Genomic DNA, 21,516 nt, shown 5'->3' on the forward strand with positions numbered 1-21,516 from the left:
CTTTATAATTATTTCTATATTTACTTTAATTTTTAAATATTTATTTTAAATATTAAGATATTCTCTTCATATTTTTAATAATTACTTTAAAATATTTGAATTTTTTTGATATCTACAAAATGTAAAATCAAGTCTTGTAGACTCTTATTATAAATTTATTTGATATTCTTATTCATTCTAGTTTTTTATATAATTAAAAAATCTACATATTTAAAAAATTGTGTATATATATAAATGAAAAAAAATCCATTTATCTAATTCCAAATTTCGTTAGCTTCAAATGTGTTTGAAAAAAATTACTGTTGCAGCATTTCTCATTTTAGTAAATAGTTTTTCATAACGTAGCTGTTTATCCATTTCATATTTGGTTAATTCATGTTTAGTTGATTTGGTCGATCGAAAATATCTATAAAATAATGCACATGTATTTATAAATGACAAAATTTTAATTTTTAAATGAAATACAATGTTTATCTTTAAATTCTGAGAGTCGACTTGTTTCTTGTCATATCCAAATGAACGACCAGTAAAGAATATTAAAAATGAGAAATGCGACGGGGAAGACAATGCGACTGCGTTTGTCAATCCATTGTGCAATCTCTTGGGGTGTCATGGTCGTGAAAGTGTTAAGTTGGACAAGGGTCGATCGCCTCTGTATGGATTTAGCGGGAGGCAGCGGAGGTGGAGGAGATGGATTGCCGTCTATTGTCACCATGCTACCGATTGAATTATCTTTCTCATTATCTATTCTTACTGCTGGAACGTTTATCGTACTTGGAAAGCTCTGTCGGAATTGATAACTATTTTTAGCAAGTGTAATATTACAGTGCTACAGTGATTTTGAAAATAATATATAATATAAATAACATCTACAATAATTTCTATAATATTGGTCATAAATTTTTCCTGAATTATTTATATTATACATAAAAATGCACTTTGGCTATATTCTTTTTAAAAGTTGAGATAACTTCAAATGTATTAAAATACTAATCGTAATTAAATTATAGTAATTATTTATATTTTATTTATTAGAAGTTAATTACGTTTTTAATTATAATTTCTATTTAGTCATGAATAATCTATTCAATATAATTTAGATAAATTCTGTTTTTTCATATTTCTTATCAATTTTTTGTTTATTCTATGCCTTAATAAAACGAAAAATCGTACGCATATATTTTAATATCTATAGGTTACATTTTTTATGTTAAGCTCTATTTTGTGAATGTCAGGTGTAAGTTATATGCTTAAATATAAATATATTTTTTTATTTTGATTACTCAAATAAATATATCTTAAATATACATTTTAGAAAAATTCATATAACTATACCTTAAGTATTTTTCATTTTCAATACATATATATGCAATTTAAAATTTGTTAAATATTGTTTTGTAAAACTGGAATTGAAATTAGAAATTAGATTTCAGATTAGTTTAATAGAATTTTGACTACTAAATTAAAGACTGTAATTGTATAATATGTAAAAAGATCATTTGTCAAGATAATTATCGTATCTTACATGTATTGTGAGATAATTCTGACTCATGTAGTCTTTCTCAGAGATATTGCCGTTGTCAAGAGATGACCAAGAGCGGGATCTTTCAATACCTGTTGTATTTTTTTGAAATTGTTTTCGAGCGAGTCTCGGTGTCAATGTCGATTTTAGAATATACTTGCTATTAACTTTTTTTAAAGGCACATTTTTTCTGCAATTAAAATCTATTGGCTAGATAAAAATGAATTTTGTATTATATTTTTTGCTTCTAATCATATTTACTTCTTTCATAATACCGTCAAACATGAACGATATCATAATAGTATGTTATATTGAATATGGTTTTATTTTAAATGTTCAAAATTTGGAATGAGGTAGATAAAAATTTTTAAAAAATGCACAAAGTTCTATATCAAAATCTAAAATTTCTCATCTAAATATTATATTTTTTAAGAACTATTGAATACGTTTATTGAATTACTAAAAAAAAGATTTAATATTTCCATAATAATATCCTATCACATAAAATTACCTATGTACTATCTATAGAATTAGAAAGAAATATCATATTTTATTTATTATAATTAAATTCTCTTTTATTGAAATAGCATTATGTTTTTAGATGAAGTAAATATTAAAATACGACTTTAAATAATTTTTGAGTAATCATTACAAATAATATACAAAATGGGAGTTTGAAAAAATATAAATAAATATCTTCTAATTAATAAATACAAATAAATACGAATTATAATACAGTTTTAAAATGACATGATTTTGAATTATTAAAGTAGTATAGTTTACTCACAGGTAAGTTCATTTCTAAATTAAACCCTATATCAATTATGAATTAACTTTTATTTTATAAAAATTGAAATATTATTATAAATATCCAGTTAATAAATTAATATTTTATGCAAATAAAATAAAATGTCAACAAAATTTATTTAAATTTTTAAAGAGTCGTATATGAAATAAAGTATAAATAAAATTCATATACATTAAAGACCTAATTAAAATTGTACTGTGGATCGTGTATGTTCTGAAAATATATAATTATCCAAATAATTATTAAATACTAACAATTATTTTATTAAAACTGGTTATTATAAGGACTTTTGAAAACATCATGATTAAATACATACAGAATAAATATCATATGGTACATTGAAATATTTTTAAATTCATTACACGAGCTTTATTAAATCTTTGTAAATACTCGAATATTTGCTGACAATAAATCAAGCAGATAGGTTATTTAAGAAGCAAACTTTGAATTATTTTTTTATAAGTGTAATTTGCTCGAGATCAAAAGGGAAACTGATTATTCTATCATAAAAGAAAGAAAAAAAATATTTTCAGAACTATTTGGTAGTAATAACTTCTGTTATGGATATAATAACTCTTTAGGTAGATATAAATATATAACTTTAGACTAATTGCACAAAGAGATAATAATTATCAGATCTAGTGATCACCTGACAGAAAATTATCAAAGTATTTGCAAAATAGTTTAATTAATTTGCCATAGTATAAAATATTTGAAATTTACTTTCAAAAATAATAAAATATTGCATTTCAATTTTTTTTATTAATGCAATAATATAACTGTCAATTTATTAATTAATACAAATAAAACGAAACAGTAAATTTTCTATTTACTATCATTGTTATTTATTTATTTAGATAAATGTTAAATACGTTAAAAAATCATTAATATAAAAATTTACATTTATTAAAGTAATGCCCAGATTCTTCTATTACAAACTTTAATTTTATAAAAAGATAATATATTTAATTATAAAATATTCTTTAAAAATGAAATCTAATTCTGAATATTTAAAAGTTTTATTTTTAAGAAGAAAAATATGATTTTATATTCGTATTCATAAAAATAGAATTTTAAAAATATTATATATTAGAAACTTATTATTTTAAAATAAACACTATTACAAAAACTTATATCAATACTCTTCCAATTTTTTTAATTAATATAAAAAAAATTAAGCAATATCTGAATTCAAACAAGTAAGATTTTATATTAATAATAAAAGCGGTTATTGTTTATAACAACGATTTAGTAATTATTTACATACAAACAGTTAATAGTTGATAGCTTTTTGAATTTTAAAATAATTACTCAGTCATTAGGAATTAATTAATGATCAATAACTTTCACTCCTCCCGTTTTTAAACTTATTAGATTCGATTAATTTAAAATAACATTTACAATTTTGTCTTAATAAAAAAACATAACAAATTTTTGTATAATTCTCGATTCAGTTTTTATCATGCTTCATTAAACTTCTACCTATATAAATGTAAATACTTATGTAAACATGAACAAAGTAAGTCTGTAAGTCCTATAGTATTCTATCATACAAATAATTAAGTCGACAAGTTATCAGAAACAAAGTTATTTGAATATTAATTAATGAAAAAATTAGTTTAAATTTGATTTTCTATATCAAATATTTGGAAAATTTCTAAAAAATTGAAAATATTTAAATATAAAAAATATTTACTTTCTTCTATATATTGTATTGACGAATGCGAATTCGACCATCGCTGCAAAGAGAAATATCGTGCATCCTAAAAACCAAATTTCACTAGCTTTGATATATGACACTTTCGGCAAGGAATTTTCGACCTTCGATGCAAGTGTCATAAATGCGAGTATTGTGTTCGTACCTAAAATATTAGTAAAAATATATAATTCGATTATATTATTCATATATGCTTTTATAGTTAAATCCTTGAATTATTAAGTTATTAATAATTTAGTGTTCATATAAAATATTTAAAATTACCAACATCTATTACAGACAGTTACAGCATAGTATATAGTCTAAGAATAGTATATGAAAAGTTATAGTACGAGATCATAATCTATAATCATTTATGAAAATTTTTTATTTTATTTTTGTAAAAAGAAAATTTACTTTACTAATTTTAAACTTGAAAAATGTTTAAATAATCAAGTAGTTATGAAAATGATCACTTATAGATATTTTATTGATGTACGAATTATAAGTTTTACAGTTATGTGCTCTAATTACATTTTTTATTTTATATCATCACTAGAAATATAAAAAAATTTTTGCAATACGTAAAATTTTTATTTATTTAATTTAATTTATTCTATCTGCACATTTATTGTACATAAATTTATTGTATATTTAGTTTTTTTAGTTATTATTATATCTCTTATTTAAAGTAAATATATATTATTTACAAGAAAAGATAAAAGAAGTAATATGTCATGAGAAGATATCAACGTAATGAATTTTATGTGCAAGAGATAACTGTTCTAACATCTGAATTTTAACGTAGACATAATTTTCGTATTCTGTGTTTCATTGTAAAAGATAAAGTAAGTTTTCTATGATTTTTAATATCAAATAAAATTATAATTGAAATAATAAAATTTATAAACTGGAAAACAATGAAAAATCTGATAACTTCGTATTTAGAAATTTTTTATAAATTATCATAAAATTTTATAAATTAAGACCATTTAATAAATAGTAAAATTTCATTCTTGTATAAATTGGAAACAAATATAAATTAATGATGTATTTTAATTATCTATTCTACTACATTACAGTGTTTAAAAGAAACAATATTTCATCCTATAGTGATGCTAAGTCTTAAAGCTGTTATCTTATCTTTGAATATTTAAATGAAAATATTGCAGTAATGAAGTTTTAAAATACTCTACAGTGATCAAAATAATTTAAAAAATACAAAAATGAACTCGTTTGTGATCACTTATTTATTTTTTTTTAAACACAATTTTCTAATGATTCTTTTGAAGATCCGATTTTAAGTTCTTTAGTAAATATATACATTTATAATTCTGCGTTAATGAATTTATATTAATTGCACATATTATTAATTCATATATACAAATACTTTTAAATTTTATACTATATATACCTTGAATATTTTTTAAAATAATACATAATATTATATTTGGTTATTAATAAAATTATGAATCAATGATTTATAATCTTAAATGATATATGTTATGTTTTTTAAACTCACCCAATACGATTCTGGGTGGACTGGCATCCATATGAAGCCAAAATGAAACCCATGATATAACAACTATTAAAATAGAAGGTATATAATAATCCATCATGAAGAATCCCATTTCACGAGCAAGTTTAAATGTTATGCTAATTGAACTAAAATTACCAGCTGAAAATTAAAATTATTTACCGATTATATATTTAAAATAATTTGTAATAACGTTTCTTTAAGTTTTTTTTTGTAATTTACTAAATATTAATTTATGTATTTTAAATATTAATCAATTATATATTCAAAAAAGTTTGATATTAAAAAAGATATAAGATCAGATACATATAAATATGTTAATTGAAGATATTTAATGGTTTCATAATTTTAAATGTTTAATAAACGATAAAAAAATTAATAGCTTTTTTTATTATACAGATTAATTGTATAATCCGACTAATTAATTATTATATTATACTGCAAATAAATGAATAAATTCATCAATTATTCAAAATTTTAAAAAACCTATACAAAAATATTTTAATTATATAATTTAATTCTGAATTGTACATATGTATACAATTGTACATATGCATGCATATGCATATATGCATACGTGCATACACATACATACACATACGTACACATACATACACATATAATTCATTTTTTATTCTCATATAACACATATATAGAGTAATACAATAAATTATGAAAAAATATAGTTTTTAGATAAATAAATTTATAATTAAAAAAATTAAAATAATATACTGTTAATTTCTTGTATAATATTTAAATATGTTTAATTGCATAGAATAGAATTCTAGATGCAATTTCTTATTATATAAATGAAATATAATTCTAATAAAAAATGCATAACCGTAAAAATAATCTACTTTTACAAAAGAAAAAATAACCTCTTTGAAAGTTAGTTATATATTAAACATATTTATTTAAAAAAATTAAAAAATATTCTTTTACAAAAAAATTAATTTACTATGTAACATAAATAATTTTAAGTACAAAATAAGAATATATCAATTATTTATTTAGTTATTGTAATAATTAAAAATTAAATAATGTATACAACCAATAATTATTAAAATTTATATTATATTTAAAAACTATCTATTTGAATATTTTTAAGATAATTTACCGAAATGTCCGTAATGTTGCTGCGCTGTAGTGTAAGATACTTCCGATCTGTTTACCCATTTATCTACCAAACGATACTCTGTTAAATGCAGTTCATCAGCAAGTACAATGGGAGCCTCATCCCAATTGAGTACCATATCTTGAACACTGTGCGTCCCTGTAATAAAAATAATAATAATGATAGTAAAAATTAATGTAATAATAAACAATATTAATTTTTTTTTCAAAACTGTTATATTTATTCGAGGTAATGTTTCCATACAACTTTCGAAAACCAATGGACATTCCTGAACGTCGAATGGAAATTTTTCTAATCTCAAACCACAATTAAGAATTGCTTCTAGTCTGTAATAAATAAATAAATAAATAATTAAATTTAATATAGATCATAATTTAATGAAAATTATAATATTACGCATTATAATACGATAATAAGTACTAAATCTAAAAAAAAATTTACAATAATTTATAAATATTTTATTTGATATAAACAAAATTATTAAATGATTTAATGTATTCTGATTATCATGTAAGAAATGATATAACGACTCTATATCAAATATAAATTAAAAATAATTTATATTTATGATCAATCCACTGTAAATATTTATATTAGAAAATTTGAATTATAAATAAAAATTAATATTTTACAAAAAGAACCCTATAATACGATCACATCGAATTTGTAGGTTTAAAATATATATAAAACTTTAATAAAAATTCTTCATACAGAATTTATAATAATTTAGCAGAGGAATAATGTACAGATTTATCAAACATATTTAAATAAAATTAGAGAATTCTATTTCAATTATTCTTTGAATAGAAAATTTAATTTAATAGACACTAACCTAGTGTTCAGTATAACCATACCAGAAGGATCGATTGAAATTAAAAGATCCTTGACAGTATTACCCATAATTACAGAACTCCGTTCATTTGCTACGTAAACCGATGGTGTCCAAATCAGATCGTGTGCTGATTGTCCACCGAATATCTGATTCTGATGTGGTGCAATATCTTCAAATCGGAGTCTGTTATCCAAATATCGGAATTGTAACATCATGTGTACATCAAATTGCTGCAGAAGTTAAATATTCTCTTTTAAATTTGAATAAAGCATACGAATAGCATCGAATATGTGTGAAAAAACTATGTTTATTATTATTGTTATTACTATTCATATATTAGAAATATTAAGGCACAAGTTTTACAAAATTTAAAGCTTATATATATTAAAGTACCTTAAAAAACGGAATACATTAGTCCAATTTGTTATTTTAAAAAATATGAAATTATTTATAAATATATAAGTATATTATTACTTGATTCTAAATACAGAATATATCGAAAATTCAACTTGTTATTACAGTATATTTCAGAGAAAAAATTGGAATTCAAAGAATAAATTTTAATCCTATTTTTCAAATATATTGTAATTGATCTACCTTAACTAAGTTAGCTGATGTACACTTTAAATAAAAAAACAAAAATGTACACCATATAAGAAGATAAAAATTGATAAATAAATAAATATTAAATATAAATAAATTAATACCAATTAATAAATAAATTGGTGCTCAAATACTATAAATCTTACAACAACAATAAATATAAAAATAAAATTTTAAATTAAATTAAATTAAAAGTTAAATTTTTCATAATGAATATATTACAACTGAACAAATATCTACATTAAACATTTTTTATTTTTTTAATAATATTATTGTAAGTATAACTCAATACAAAATCCAACATTAAACTTAAAATAACAACAAGCAACTGCTATAAATTTATAATCCAATATACATGTCATAATGTTGGTTTATATATTACAATAAAATTTTTATATTTCCCAATAAAGATAGCAATTTTTATTAATTCGATATAAAATACAGTATTGTTAAGAATAAAGACAATAATGCGGAATATTAATACATTAAAAAATTGAAAATACCAGAGTTTTAGCCATGTTAGATTTAATAGTGTAGATATAAGCTCTTGACCAAACCCTCACTGGGTTTCGTTCACTCAATTCACCCATAGGCCTAACCATTTTATCATAACGACACTCTTTTGTCAATTCTTGCAGAAGTTCCAGTTGTGTGAGTGGTCCAACGATACTCTTATTTTGGCAACTATCAAGTCTATTATAAATATATAAATTTTAATTTCCTTGGAAATGCAATTAAAATTGTAAGCATATGAATGCAACGTACATATAAATGCATGCACACGTAATATATATTATATATAAATTTAATTAAACAATTTACAATTAATTTTTTTATTTATACATCAATATCTAAATATATGATTACAATATAATTGGACGAAACCTGTTAATCATTCATAAAACGTATTAATTATAAACAAATGACTGACAAATTTTGTAATAACAGAAATTAATAAATATTATGTTATTTTTTACTTGCCAATAATAATATAAAACAATTTTACATTATATTCATATTAATTATTTAATTTGAGAGCAATAAATAATAAACCTTAAAATATTATAAATAAAATGATTTAATTTACAATGTATATTGCTTTATCAGAGTGATACTATTTCAGAATTTAATTAAAAAAGACTTCTTTTTAGAAATTTTAGAATTGAAATTTTATAATATTGTATTTATTTTATTATATATTATATATTACATTTATTTCAAATATTTTATAGTACTATTAAAATATTTTGAATACATTTTTATTTATATAATATTTGTCTATAATTGTACTGTATATATTTATGCATCACTTTGTGTGTATGTGAGAGAGAGGTAAATATAAGCAGAAAATAAAGCAATATATAATTAAAATAAAAATATTGATTAATAAAATAGATAGAAATTAAAATAGCTTATGCAATCAACAACATAAAATATACCATAATCATTAAATTATAACAATAGATTAATTAGTAACATTATTGTTTTATTAACAATTATATTATTACAATTATATTATTAAAAATAATATTTATTATTATTAAATTTATTTTATTTTAAAAAATTTATTCTTTCTTTGTACAAATTAAATTAATTAATACATAGTTTGTCTGTTTTACAAGCTAATTATTTTTCATGATTAAATTATGTTTTGTAGCTTTTCTCAACATCATCAAGATGTTCATTACTGCGTTTGTGTATTAAAAATTAAGAAGGATAAAAACATACAAGACCACGTCAAGGCCATGTAACCCCTTTCTTGCTCTGTCTTTCACACTCACCATCTCTCTCTCTCACTCTCTCTCTCTCTCTCTCTCTCTCTATCCTTTTCACTCCGCATCCATTTTCCTATGGTCGTTACAGCAAAATTAAAATGATTTTAATTACAAAACATATTATCTATTGTCTCTTTCCGAAGGAATGATAAGATGTAGTTTAATCAGAATAGATTATTGAAATTATTTTTAGAAAGGTATACTCCTTTTGCATTCAATTTTTTTTCCTTTTTATATATTGCGAATTTACACTATAATCTTAAATGATATAAGTAATACCATAAATAATATAAAATTAATTTTTCATAGAAATATTATTGTAGCTTTGTTTCTGTCGATTGCATGTTATTAATTTTAATTAAATTGGATGTACTTATAAGAAATATATACAATGTATATATTAAAATATGCATATATATATATATATATATATATATATATATATATATATATATATAATAAATGTATAGATTATATATTTATATAATATAGACAATAAAGAACAACAATAATTTCAAGACAAGTGTTTTAAAAAAAGATACACGACTTCAATCAGCCATAAGTCCAAATCGAAACCTTTTTGTAAAAAATTCTTTTAAAATCGGTTAACAATAATTTCATTTTAAAAGTTTTTTTTAACTAATAAAATGTTACATATTTTATTTGATGTATTTTTCAATAAATTAAAGTTAAGCATATACATGTATTTTCAAAAAAAAAATTTCGAAATTCTTAACTTGTATTTATTATAGTTTTCTTTAAGTATATAAGCATAACATATAGTTTATTAAATATAAAATTATTTTCAGGTATTGTACATACAACAAATATTTTGTAAATAATATTTTATTTTTATTATATTTGTAATTTATTTTAATAAATTATAACAAATTTTTTTCGTTTAAATTTCTACATTTACTTTAAGAATAAATTGTTCTTTTATCTTTTATATCAGCACTCGATAGCATTTTTATTGAATTATATTATTTAAACAATTTATATATTAATTATAAAATAAATTGCAAAGATTTTGATGCTTGTAGTTATATACATATATATAGTATTCAAATAATCTTTATTGTTGAATTTTAGATAATTCTGATAAACATGTCACTGCTTATTATCAAATTTCTTTTTAAAAATAAAACCAACTATTAGAAATAATGTAACTAGTTTTCATACTATTAAACAAATAAATATTTAAAGTTTTGTAATGAAATATATTTGAAAATTTACAAAATAAAAATTGGTTAATACATTTTTAGTATATTTTAAAATTTCATTACGTGAAAATATTGTTTCATGGAATTTAATAATAAATATAAAAAAACATTTTTATAAAAATTGAATGTTTGAATTAAACAAAAATTAATCAATATAAATTATTAGTGCAAAATTAACTTTGATATTTTAATTTAAACTGAGTTAATATAACTGAAACCAATTTAATTTCAAGAAATGATGCTAGATTTTCAGCGTGAATTATTTTTGAAATTTTAGTATGCGACTATGTAACTAAATATATTAGATTTATTTCAGAGCCTCATGTTGAAATCTCAATTACAAAATATTTTCACTTTTTTCTCATCTACTTAAGATAATTTTTTCAAATTATTGATTAATTTAGATTATATTTCACCTGAAACTATTATTAAATTAAAAATAGTAGTAAATCTGTATTAAAAAAAATATTTAATTTAACAGTTTAACATATAAAAAATACAATAAAAAGTTTGTGTATGTTTATGTACGTAAAACTGAATAGGAATGATTAATTTAAAAATAGATATTTGTTTCCTTATATTCTTTTTTCAGGTAACTTTTCATTAATATTTAAATAATGATGCTTTCAGTTAGAATTATTTTGATTTTTAGTAATTAAACTCAGAATATATTAAATTTATATTAAAAAGGTAGGTATCAATTTATATTGTTAAATTTGCCTCACTTTAAACTAAGCAAATAATAGAATTACGACAATTTCTTATAATAAAAACCAATTTTTTTATAAATATTATAATATTAATAATGTTATACTATTCAATTATAATATTAAAATTTCATATAGAAAAATAAGTACTCTGTAATTCTGTTTTCTTAATTCCTTAATTTCTTAATCTTAATTCATAAAAAATGAAAAAGTGGAGCATTTTAAATCAAAGTATACAATTTTTCAGTTTTTTCGTTCTATTATTTATAAAAAAAATAAAATTTAAAATGATTAAATTTTTATAATTGTTATAAAATATAAATATTTTATTTTTAAAATTATCTATATCAAAAAACTTCATTATATTTAACCTGTAAACATTTTTTACTTTATTATGAATTTTTAGTAGCAAATTAATGATATAAATTTATACGTTCAAATACAAATATGTATTCTTAGACAAAATAATAAAAACATATCATATGTGCAATCTATTTGTTCAATAATATTTGATTTAAATAAAATATAATTATATTTATAAAAGCATTATAATGAAAAAATAAAAGTTTTATAAATAAGAAATTTCAAATGGAACACTATAAGAAATGCAATAGTATAAAAGATTTATGTAAAACTACGTTCATATTTTGTAGTTAATAAATATTAAAATTTTCAAAAATAGTTAATTAATAAATTGTTTAAAAATATATTGACTAAAATTAAATTAATATATAATATTCTAGTAACAATTCTGTTTATACTTAAAGTAAATTTTAGTTAGATAGTATCTTTAAGTAGAAAACTCAAAAATTTTATAAACTTTTTCTTATTCTAACTTTTATAATAAAAATTTAATTACAAATTATAATTTCGTTAAACATACAAATAGAATAAAGTAACGATCAAAATTACATTTAGAAATATCTTTGTTAAAAATGTGTACGTATATTTTTTTAAGTACATTGAATATATAACTTTGTAATAAATGACTAATATTATTCATAACACGATGATAATATTATAATTCAACCTTTGTATACAAATTATGTCTTCAAAAAAATATAAGAATATAAATATTTATATAATTAATTTTAGAGTGATAGTTAACGTAATTCCTAGAATATAAAAGATATAAAAAAAATAATACTCCAAGTGAAAAATATCTAATTTTAAGTATTCAATATACCTTTTAAAATCTTTTAATTGACAATTAACTAATTGTTGTCTCTTATGCATAACAAATTGTAATTATATAGAAAGTTATCACCAGAAAGGGCATTGATCATCGCCGTGCTTATTATATAATAAAATAAAATATTTTCAATATTTCTGCTGCACACTACACTGAAAAGCTTGTAACTTGGCTTATGTCTTGTACACTTAGTGGCTTTATATATTTCTTTCAAATAATTTTTCTTTTATATAGTTACGTAACATACATATTTCTATTGTTCTATCTCTTTTATTTTGTTATAAATATTAAGGTGTGACGAAGGGGGGTAGAAAAGAGACATATGACAGAGCTATACATTTAAGATTTACACAATAAAACTTATCTGATTTTTTTTGGTCAAATTAAAAATCAGTGCATTACATATAACTTAATGCAATGTAATATCTCCGTTTGTTGAAAATATGAACATTATTGTAAAATATATGTAATTAATAGAATAATTAAATATAACAATACATATTTTATAATACTTTCTAATTAAAAATAATTATTTTCAAAATATACAATATATTAAGTAGATAAATATATATTAATAATATAAATATATATTTTTTATAAGTAAAAAATGTAAAAGAAATTTTTATAAATTTTTAATAAAGTTTCGTAAATGTAGAATATTATTTCAATTTGTAATCAATGCTTATTAATCTTAAAAATTATATAATTATAATTGAATGCATATAAACATGCTATATGTTGAATTAATAACATTAATATTTTTAATATTTTCTTCTAAATTAAACACACACACACACATTTATAATATGTATATAATTTAATTAAATAAACAACTTAAATATATAACACTTAAGTATACAACTTAATTATACAAGAGACTTTTACGAAGTTACAATACATTACGTTTATACATTTGATGTTACTATTCTTATCTTATATTTTTAACAAATTTATTTATTGCTGTTAATAATAAAATTAATGTATTGTATTATTAATTTTTATAACACTTATTTACGTATTAAATTTATAAATATAGAAAACACCTTTATTTAAATTTAAGAATTTTATTTAAAATATTTAAATATTAGCAATTATTATATTATAAAATTTGGAAAATAAATATGTAATGATATTACCATATATAAATTAATAATAGAATATTACAAATTCAATAAATCTAATTATAGATATTCTACATTACATTCTAGAAATTTAATCGATATATAAGCAACCTCAATGATACTTAAATATTTTCATGTTTATACGTACATAGTTGAATGTATAGAAGAAGTCTTTCTCGAGATACTAATATATTAGTTGCTACGTTACACATTATAAATCTGAGATTAAAAAAATCGAATAAATAGTTTAATTAATTAATTAATAATAAATTAAAATATATTAAACTATAATATTTGTATATAATAACTAAATTTGCCGAAATGTATGTAATATAAATTTATTAAGATAAAAAAATTGTAAATATTATTACTTGTTCAATCAAAATAAAATATACATTTATTAATGTTAAGGTTTTCATATTCTGAATATGATTGAAGTTATATAAATCTGGCAATAGTAATTCATTATTTCTTATCTAGTATATTCAAAACTGATCCATACTTACTTTAACCTTATTATGAAACTATTTATATTTGATCATACGAGCATATATACTATTATGTAATCAATTTTAAGAATTCAAAAAACTTTGAGAGGTAGGAAGCATATTTTTTTTAATTTAATTTAAAGTTATAAGAACAATTAACTAATTTAAAAAAAGGAAGAAACAAATAGATTTACAGACATACTATGCATAAATATATTAATATATATGTATATATATATTTTGAATAATTAAAAGATTTCAAGTATTTAATGAATGTAGATAAATAGCATAAATATAATAACATGTAATATATAATATAATATATAATAGCATAAAATAGATAAATAAGATAAATTGCATGCAATATAGTTTATTTTTTAATATTCAAATGTTCAAATATATAGAAAATGAAAAATTAATAATTATACAATGACTGAAATACTTAAATATATTTGATTATAATTTTTCTATGAAATGGTACAATTAAATTAATTTAATATTATAATTTAATAAATTAATTTAAAGTCTAAAAATAAAATAATATTTTTAAATATTTTTTAGTTTTTGCAAAACCTTATAAATATAAATATATTATATATACTTATGTGATAAGTATTATATAAAACTTAGTTTCACAATTATTTTTACAAAATATATTTACGTATAAAATACATTATACAGTAGAATAAGCTAAGTTTTCCGCTTAAATTTTGAAGATGTTCATAAAACTTTATATCCAAATTAATATAGGAAATTAAAAATATAATATATTTGCATATCTAAATTATAGATATTTTAAAATAGAAGAAAGTTAATGTAAATGTAAATTTAATAATACAAAAAACAGTAAATCACAGAAATAAAAAAAATTCTAACAGAGAAATTTACACAAAAAAGAGTTCTTATATAAAATGCTTGTATTTATAAATTTAAGTTTTATTATAAAATGTATATTTTAAGACATAATAATTTATATGAAAGTTATCTTATCTTCCAGACTTCATACTCAACATTAAAAAAAAAACTTTCAAATCTAATTTTGACTAATTAATTTATTGCTTCAATTTGTATTAGCAAGAAGTCTAGGATAATAGATAAACAAAAGTATAACTGTTTGATTTCAAGAATCATTGAGAGGGTAATCGGATATGATAAATATTCAGCAATCCTTATCATGAATAATAAATTGGCAATGTTCCTAATCATTCGATTTCAAAAGATTATATGTAAAAAGCTTTGCTCGTGCTCGTGTCCTTTGTAAGCGACGAGATATAAATACGTGAAATAAAAAGTGTAACTTACTGACTCGAAGTTCGGGTCAAGGCGGCATGTGTCCATATTAGAAAAATAAGTATCCCTACAACCGGCCTATCGACTAGGAACGAGATACTTGGGCTCATGGTGCCCAGGTTAACGCAATCGTGTACCAATTACTACTAATCTACTTGTTGAGGAGAATTGTAAGAACGATGTCAATCCCCTTCTCCAGTCGCGATTGTTCTCAACGTAACTTGCTTTGTTTATTATCCTCGCAAGTAAGTTTTTTATTAAAATTACAAACTGTTATACGATTTCCTCTTTTCATTTTCATTCAGCTGCTTATCATAAATCGCATTTTCTCAATTCTTATCGAATTAATAAGTACAACATTGCCGAGAATTAACAGTAAGTGTATCGGTGGCATTTATGCTGGCTTTCCTCTTATAAAATATAAATAAAAAATAAATCACACATTCGTCCTAAATTAGTATATAAATTAGTGTATGAAAATTGCTCGAATTCATAAGTTCACTAACAAGTCATAAATCTGTTGATCTTAAAAGAATCACAATAAATTTCCTTTTTTTTCATTAAATTTTTTCAAAATTCATTATTAATGATTAAAATTTGCAAATAAATTGCAGATGTATGATTATACGAATTTTGAAAGGACAATGATACAAACTCAATTATATTTTAAATTAGAAATATAGACTTCAAAATTAATTGAATAACTATTTAACAATATATTTTTAAATAATATTGAACTAAAAGGAAACAGACTTCAAATTATTATATTTTATAAACTTGACGTTTTAATATTTTTCACAATTTTGATTACAAATAGAATTAACACTATAGTACTTTTAAATAATTTGTGTTCTAAAAATTATTATATTTAATTGATTCTTTCTTTAACATATTCAAATATTAAGTATTTTCTATAGTATTTCACATATTTGAAACTAAATTTGTTTGAATTTCAACAAATTTAATAATGTTAAAACTAAAATTAAAATATTTATACTTTATTTTTTTTAACTATATTTTAAATATATATAAAAAATAAAATAACAATTTTATAATGACAAACAATATTTTATTCTTATTGATATATAAAATACTTTGAAAATAAATCTACATGTGCTAACATTTTTCTAAGATTTAGCATTTTAATGTCAAATCCATAAACTTAAAAGCAATTTTTAATTAATTTTATTATTTGATATCATTGTAAATACAAAATATTATATATTAAACATTTTTTGGAGATATTATCAACAGAAAGTGAACAGAAATTGATTTAATTTATTAATATCTAAATCTTTCTCTATCAAAGTATAATTTTTAATTAAAAATGTTTATATCTTAAATAAGCATGTCATATATAATTATTTTTAATGTAAATATTATGTATGGAGAAAATATTATTTTCTTAATTTAATTAAAATACATATCAAAATATAATTTAATACAACTTATTTTTAAATGTTACCATTATGACAAATTCATTCATTTTAACAATTAAATAAAAGTTGATGTTATTATATAAAACAAAAATAAAATAAAATATAATAATACAGTGTGTTAAATTATGTCAAGTACATAAATTTGATTTTGCTAAAAATCCATTTTCAGTAATTCATTTTCATATTTCATTTTATATTTCACTCAAATAAATTTATATATATATATTACATCAATGACCTAGGGAAAAAATACTTTTACATTCTGAATAACAATATTTTTTTATCAATAATATTGAATTCAGTGATAATCTTTTACAATTTTCGATAAATGATTTATTATAATTTTGATATTTTTATATTTACAATAATGATATTAGTATAAGAAATAAACAAAGTATTTATTATATAAAATACATTAATTTTATAGAATACCTTAAAATTATATACATATATTTATATTTCGATTGTTTTCTGTGCAGTATTACAAGATTTCATATTATTTATTGTATACAATAAAAAATGTAAATCTTGATATAATTGTGTCAGCCTTTTAAAATGTCGATTTGTATAAGGAATTATTGATTCTAACTTTCCTTTTAAATCATTCCTTTGAAGATTCTCTAATCCAATTTCATTTAAAATTACATTTATAACAAGCTGAAACATATAGTACATATTTTGACATAATAATTTAATATTTTAATAAAATTTTCTTTTTTAGAATTTAATATTATTTCATTTAAGTGAACAATAAAGTTATTATTTGATAATTATAATAAATACCTGGGCTAATTGAAAATTACGGGCATTAGTGTTCCATATCATAGCGCATTTCAACAATTCTTCTTGATACAATGGTTTCAAACCACAAATTATTATTGTCATATTTTCATCTCCTTTTCTTATTAATGCTAAAAATTTAATTAGTGATAAATCTGGTTCAATGATGAGTTTAAATTTACAAAAATATGCTTTATTTACCTTCAATTATATGTAATACATGCATAGGTTTTTGTAATTTCAAAGCTAATCTTAATGCTTTCTTTAATTTTTTAGCTTCCAAGCAATTTTCTAATTTTTGTTCATCTCTTGCTAACTCATCTTTTAAAGCTAATGCTTTAGCTTTTTTTTCTTGTGTTACATCCCTCCAAACTACTAATAAGGAGTCACTTCCACCACTCACAAAGTGAGTTTCGTCTTTATTTACTATATAAAAAAATTTAATAATATAAGTAAAAGTATATTAATAGTAATTTCGAAACCATCAACCACATAAATATATTAATAACTTGAAGAAAAAAGTAAATTAGAAATTATTAATAATATAATAACTAAAACATAAAAGATATATTAAAATTAAATATAATATAATTCAAGAAGAAAGGCATAATTTACCTGTAAGTGACCAAACTCTACTATTATGTTGATCTAATGTAGTAATACATTCTGACGATTTTATATTCCATAGTTTAAGTAAACCATCTCCTCCTGATGAGATAATTTGCATACCTCGTGACAAAAACTCCATCTTCAATACAGTAGATTCATTTCCTTCAAATGTCTAATAATCAAAAATTAATTTTTAATGATTCTTAGATAAAATTATATACCACAATATTATGCTTTTAACATAATGATGCATTAAACAGATGATTAATACTTTATCAATTTTAATCTGATTTTATAAACATTTTTTCATAACTAATTCAATGATGCATATTTAAATTATTTTATATAGAAGAATATATTATATTTTAAAGAATTTCTACGATATTCAATAATATTTCTTATTAAATAAAATAATATAATAAAATCATTACACATTTAAAATTGATACACAAAAATGATAGTGTATATTGCTTCTCTTCTGAAAAATTAGTGACAGTATTTATAAATAAGCCATTAAAATTCATTACATTGTTTATATTATATACTGGATAGTACACTATACACATCATGTACAAATTATAGTGATTGTGCAATATTTTATTAAAAATATTAAATATTAAAATAAATCATAATTTTTTATACCAGACAGATCATTAAAAGTACTGTTTACAGTAGAATAAATGTATCTCGTCATAATTAGGATATCTTATTAATTCAGTTCTATTATAAATAACAACAATAAAAATGATATATAAACTATAAAAATATATTTAAAAATTTTATGGCGTAAAAATTAAATGGGTATTCATTTTCAATTATTTTAATTAGCAAAAATATAAACTACCTTTAAACAATTCAGTTCATTCAAAGACCATAATTTAATTGTGCAATCAGCAGATGAGGTTGCCAGAACTTGATCTATTGGAGAAAACCGCACGCACGAGACGCCTCTGCGATGACCACGAAAAACCCCTAACTGTTGTAAATTTTCAGCAGACCACAACTAAAATATTGATTAAAAATTAAATATGTATATTGGTAATAATAAATCAATAAATAAAATGTGAATGTTTTATTAAATCATCAGTATTTACAAAATAAGATTAAAAATGTCTACATTTTAAGAAATTTTATTTGTACTTTTAATATTACCTTTGCAGTTTTGTCTTGAGAACCTGTAGCAATTAATTTATCATTCGGTGATACAACTACACTATTTATATCTTTTTGATGTGCCATAACAGTATTTATAGCATTAAGAGAAACTTCTGTGCCTTTAAATTTAAATAAATAAATTAATATTTTCTTTTATTTCACTATAATTTTAAATCTTTAAAAATAATAGGTACTGATTTTAGGTAATTAACAATTCTCATTATTTTTGTGAATTAGTATTTTATAACATTTACCAGTTTAATTAATTTTAATCATTGTATAATATTTACCTGTATATGATAAATTTTCAGGTAAATCCCATAATTTAAGACAGAAATCTTGACTCACGGATACAAAGAATTTAATTTCAATCTGAGAAAGAGCAACACAGCCTACAGCTGCTGTGTGTTTAATTCCCAAAGCTATACAATTAACAATCTTTGTTTTCTCATCCATCAGCCATAATCTCACACATTTATCCTAATTTTATAAATAAAAATATTAGAGATTATTTGTGTATCAAATAATGTTTTTATAAATATTATTACTTTATCTGATGAAATTAGTAAATTACGATTAGCCTGACTGGACCCAAGTGATAATATAATATTTGTATGTCCACATAAAATTTGACAGTTCATTGTTGTTAACTCATATAGTTTGATATCAGAAGTATTAGTTGCTACAGCTAAATGTGATTCACCACTTCCTAAGTAAACTATATCTAAAATTTCATCTATAAAGCCTATTAACTGAATAATAAGTATCAACATTAATTTATGATTTACATATAAAATGATATACGTCGTTTAATACACACTTGTTTTTTGCACTCAAATTTGTTTAAAGTATAAATTAAAATATTATGATTAGTTGATACAAGCCCAATATTGTTATCTTTTGCATTGTATAACAAATGTTTTACAGCTAAGCTGTTTTCTTCTTTAGCAGCTGGTATTAAAGAATTTGTTTGATGAAAAAGCATACGCCCAGATTTCATTTCCCAAATTTTTACAATACCTGCAAAACAAAAAACAGTATTTGAGTAACATCCTTATATTTATCATTTTAAAGTAAAGTAAAGAAATAGAATACTACATAGAATATTTTCTAACCATTTTCACCTGCACTTGCAGCATAAATGGATGACTTAGTTTTAATTTTAGGTATAGGTAGATTTGCAGTATTTGGTATAATAAATGCGCCTTCAATACATTCAAATACTGGTAAAATACGTAGTGAAATCTTTTTAATAAGATCCCATAATATTAATACTTTATCTCTACCAGAACTAAAATTCATAAAATATTCATGGACAAAACTGTTATTCATTTGACATATTACTTAATATAAATTTTAACTTAAAAATGAGAAATGTCTTTGTTTCACATTTTTAAATGGTATCGTAGCTCTCTAGAATGAAATAAATATTTTAAAAATATTGAAATGCATATCATAAACTTTCTTAACAAGCTGTAGATATTTTATAATATAATAAATTAAAAAAAATTCTATTTATATTTTTATAAATTAGGTTGCAAGGAAATATTATAAGATAATGTAAAATAATATAAATAAAATAAAATAATATAAATAAAATAAAA

The 21,516-nt window shown here is 20.3% G+C and overlaps 2 protein-coding genes across 2 annotated transcripts in view; both read right to left on the reverse strand.

Moving 5' to 3' along the window:
* Window positions 1-236: 236 nt before the first annotated feature.
* On the reverse strand, window positions 237-16,039 carry LOC105366854 (glycine receptor subunit alpha-2). Its single transcript, XM_011505441.1, has 9 exons — window positions 16,008-16,039; window positions 8,637-8,826; window positions 7,531-7,760; window positions 6,942-7,024; window positions 6,681-6,836; window positions 5,549-5,704; window positions 4,027-4,192; window positions 1,526-1,712; window positions 237-784 (listed from the first exon to the last, which is right to left on the reverse strand). Exons 1-9 carry the CDS (start codon window positions 16,037-16,039, stop codon window positions 506-508), a joined length of 1,479 nt encoding a protein of 492 aa, XP_011503743.1. The 3' UTR covers window positions 237-505.
* A 1,782-nt stretch (window positions 16,040-17,821) lies between these two features.
* The window catches only part of LOC105366855 (transducin beta-like protein 3), a 5,253-nt gene continuing 1,558 nt past the window's right edge, over window positions 17,822-21,516 (reverse strand). Inside the window, exons 6-15 of the mRNA XM_011505442.1 lie at window positions 21,028-21,203; window positions 20,733-20,932; window positions 20,461-20,664; window positions 20,203-20,392; window positions 19,910-20,031; window positions 19,602-19,760; window positions 18,764-18,929; window positions 18,350-18,574; window positions 18,152-18,279; window positions 17,822-18,025 (exon numbers count right to left, since the gene is read on the reverse strand). Coding sequence (XP_011503744.1) covers window positions 17,822-18,025; window positions 18,152-18,279; window positions 18,350-18,574; window positions 18,764-18,929; window positions 19,602-19,760; window positions 19,910-20,031; window positions 20,203-20,392; window positions 20,461-20,664; window positions 20,733-20,932; window positions 21,028-21,203 — 1,774 coding nt within the window. The remainder of the gene's footprint in view (window positions 18,026-18,151; window positions 18,280-18,349; window positions 18,575-18,763; window positions 18,930-19,601; window positions 19,761-19,909; window positions 20,032-20,202; window positions 20,393-20,460; window positions 20,665-20,732; window positions 20,933-21,027; window positions 21,204-21,516) is intronic.

This window comes from Ceratosolen solmsi, unplaced genomic scaffold, assembly GCF_000503995.2.
Source record: "Ceratosolen solmsi marchali unplaced genomic scaffold, CerSol_1.0 scaffold94, whole genome shotgun sequence".
In the NCBI taxonomy this organism is placed as follows: domain Eukaryota; kingdom Metazoa; phylum Arthropoda; class Insecta; order Hymenoptera; family Agaonidae; genus Ceratosolen; species Ceratosolen solmsi.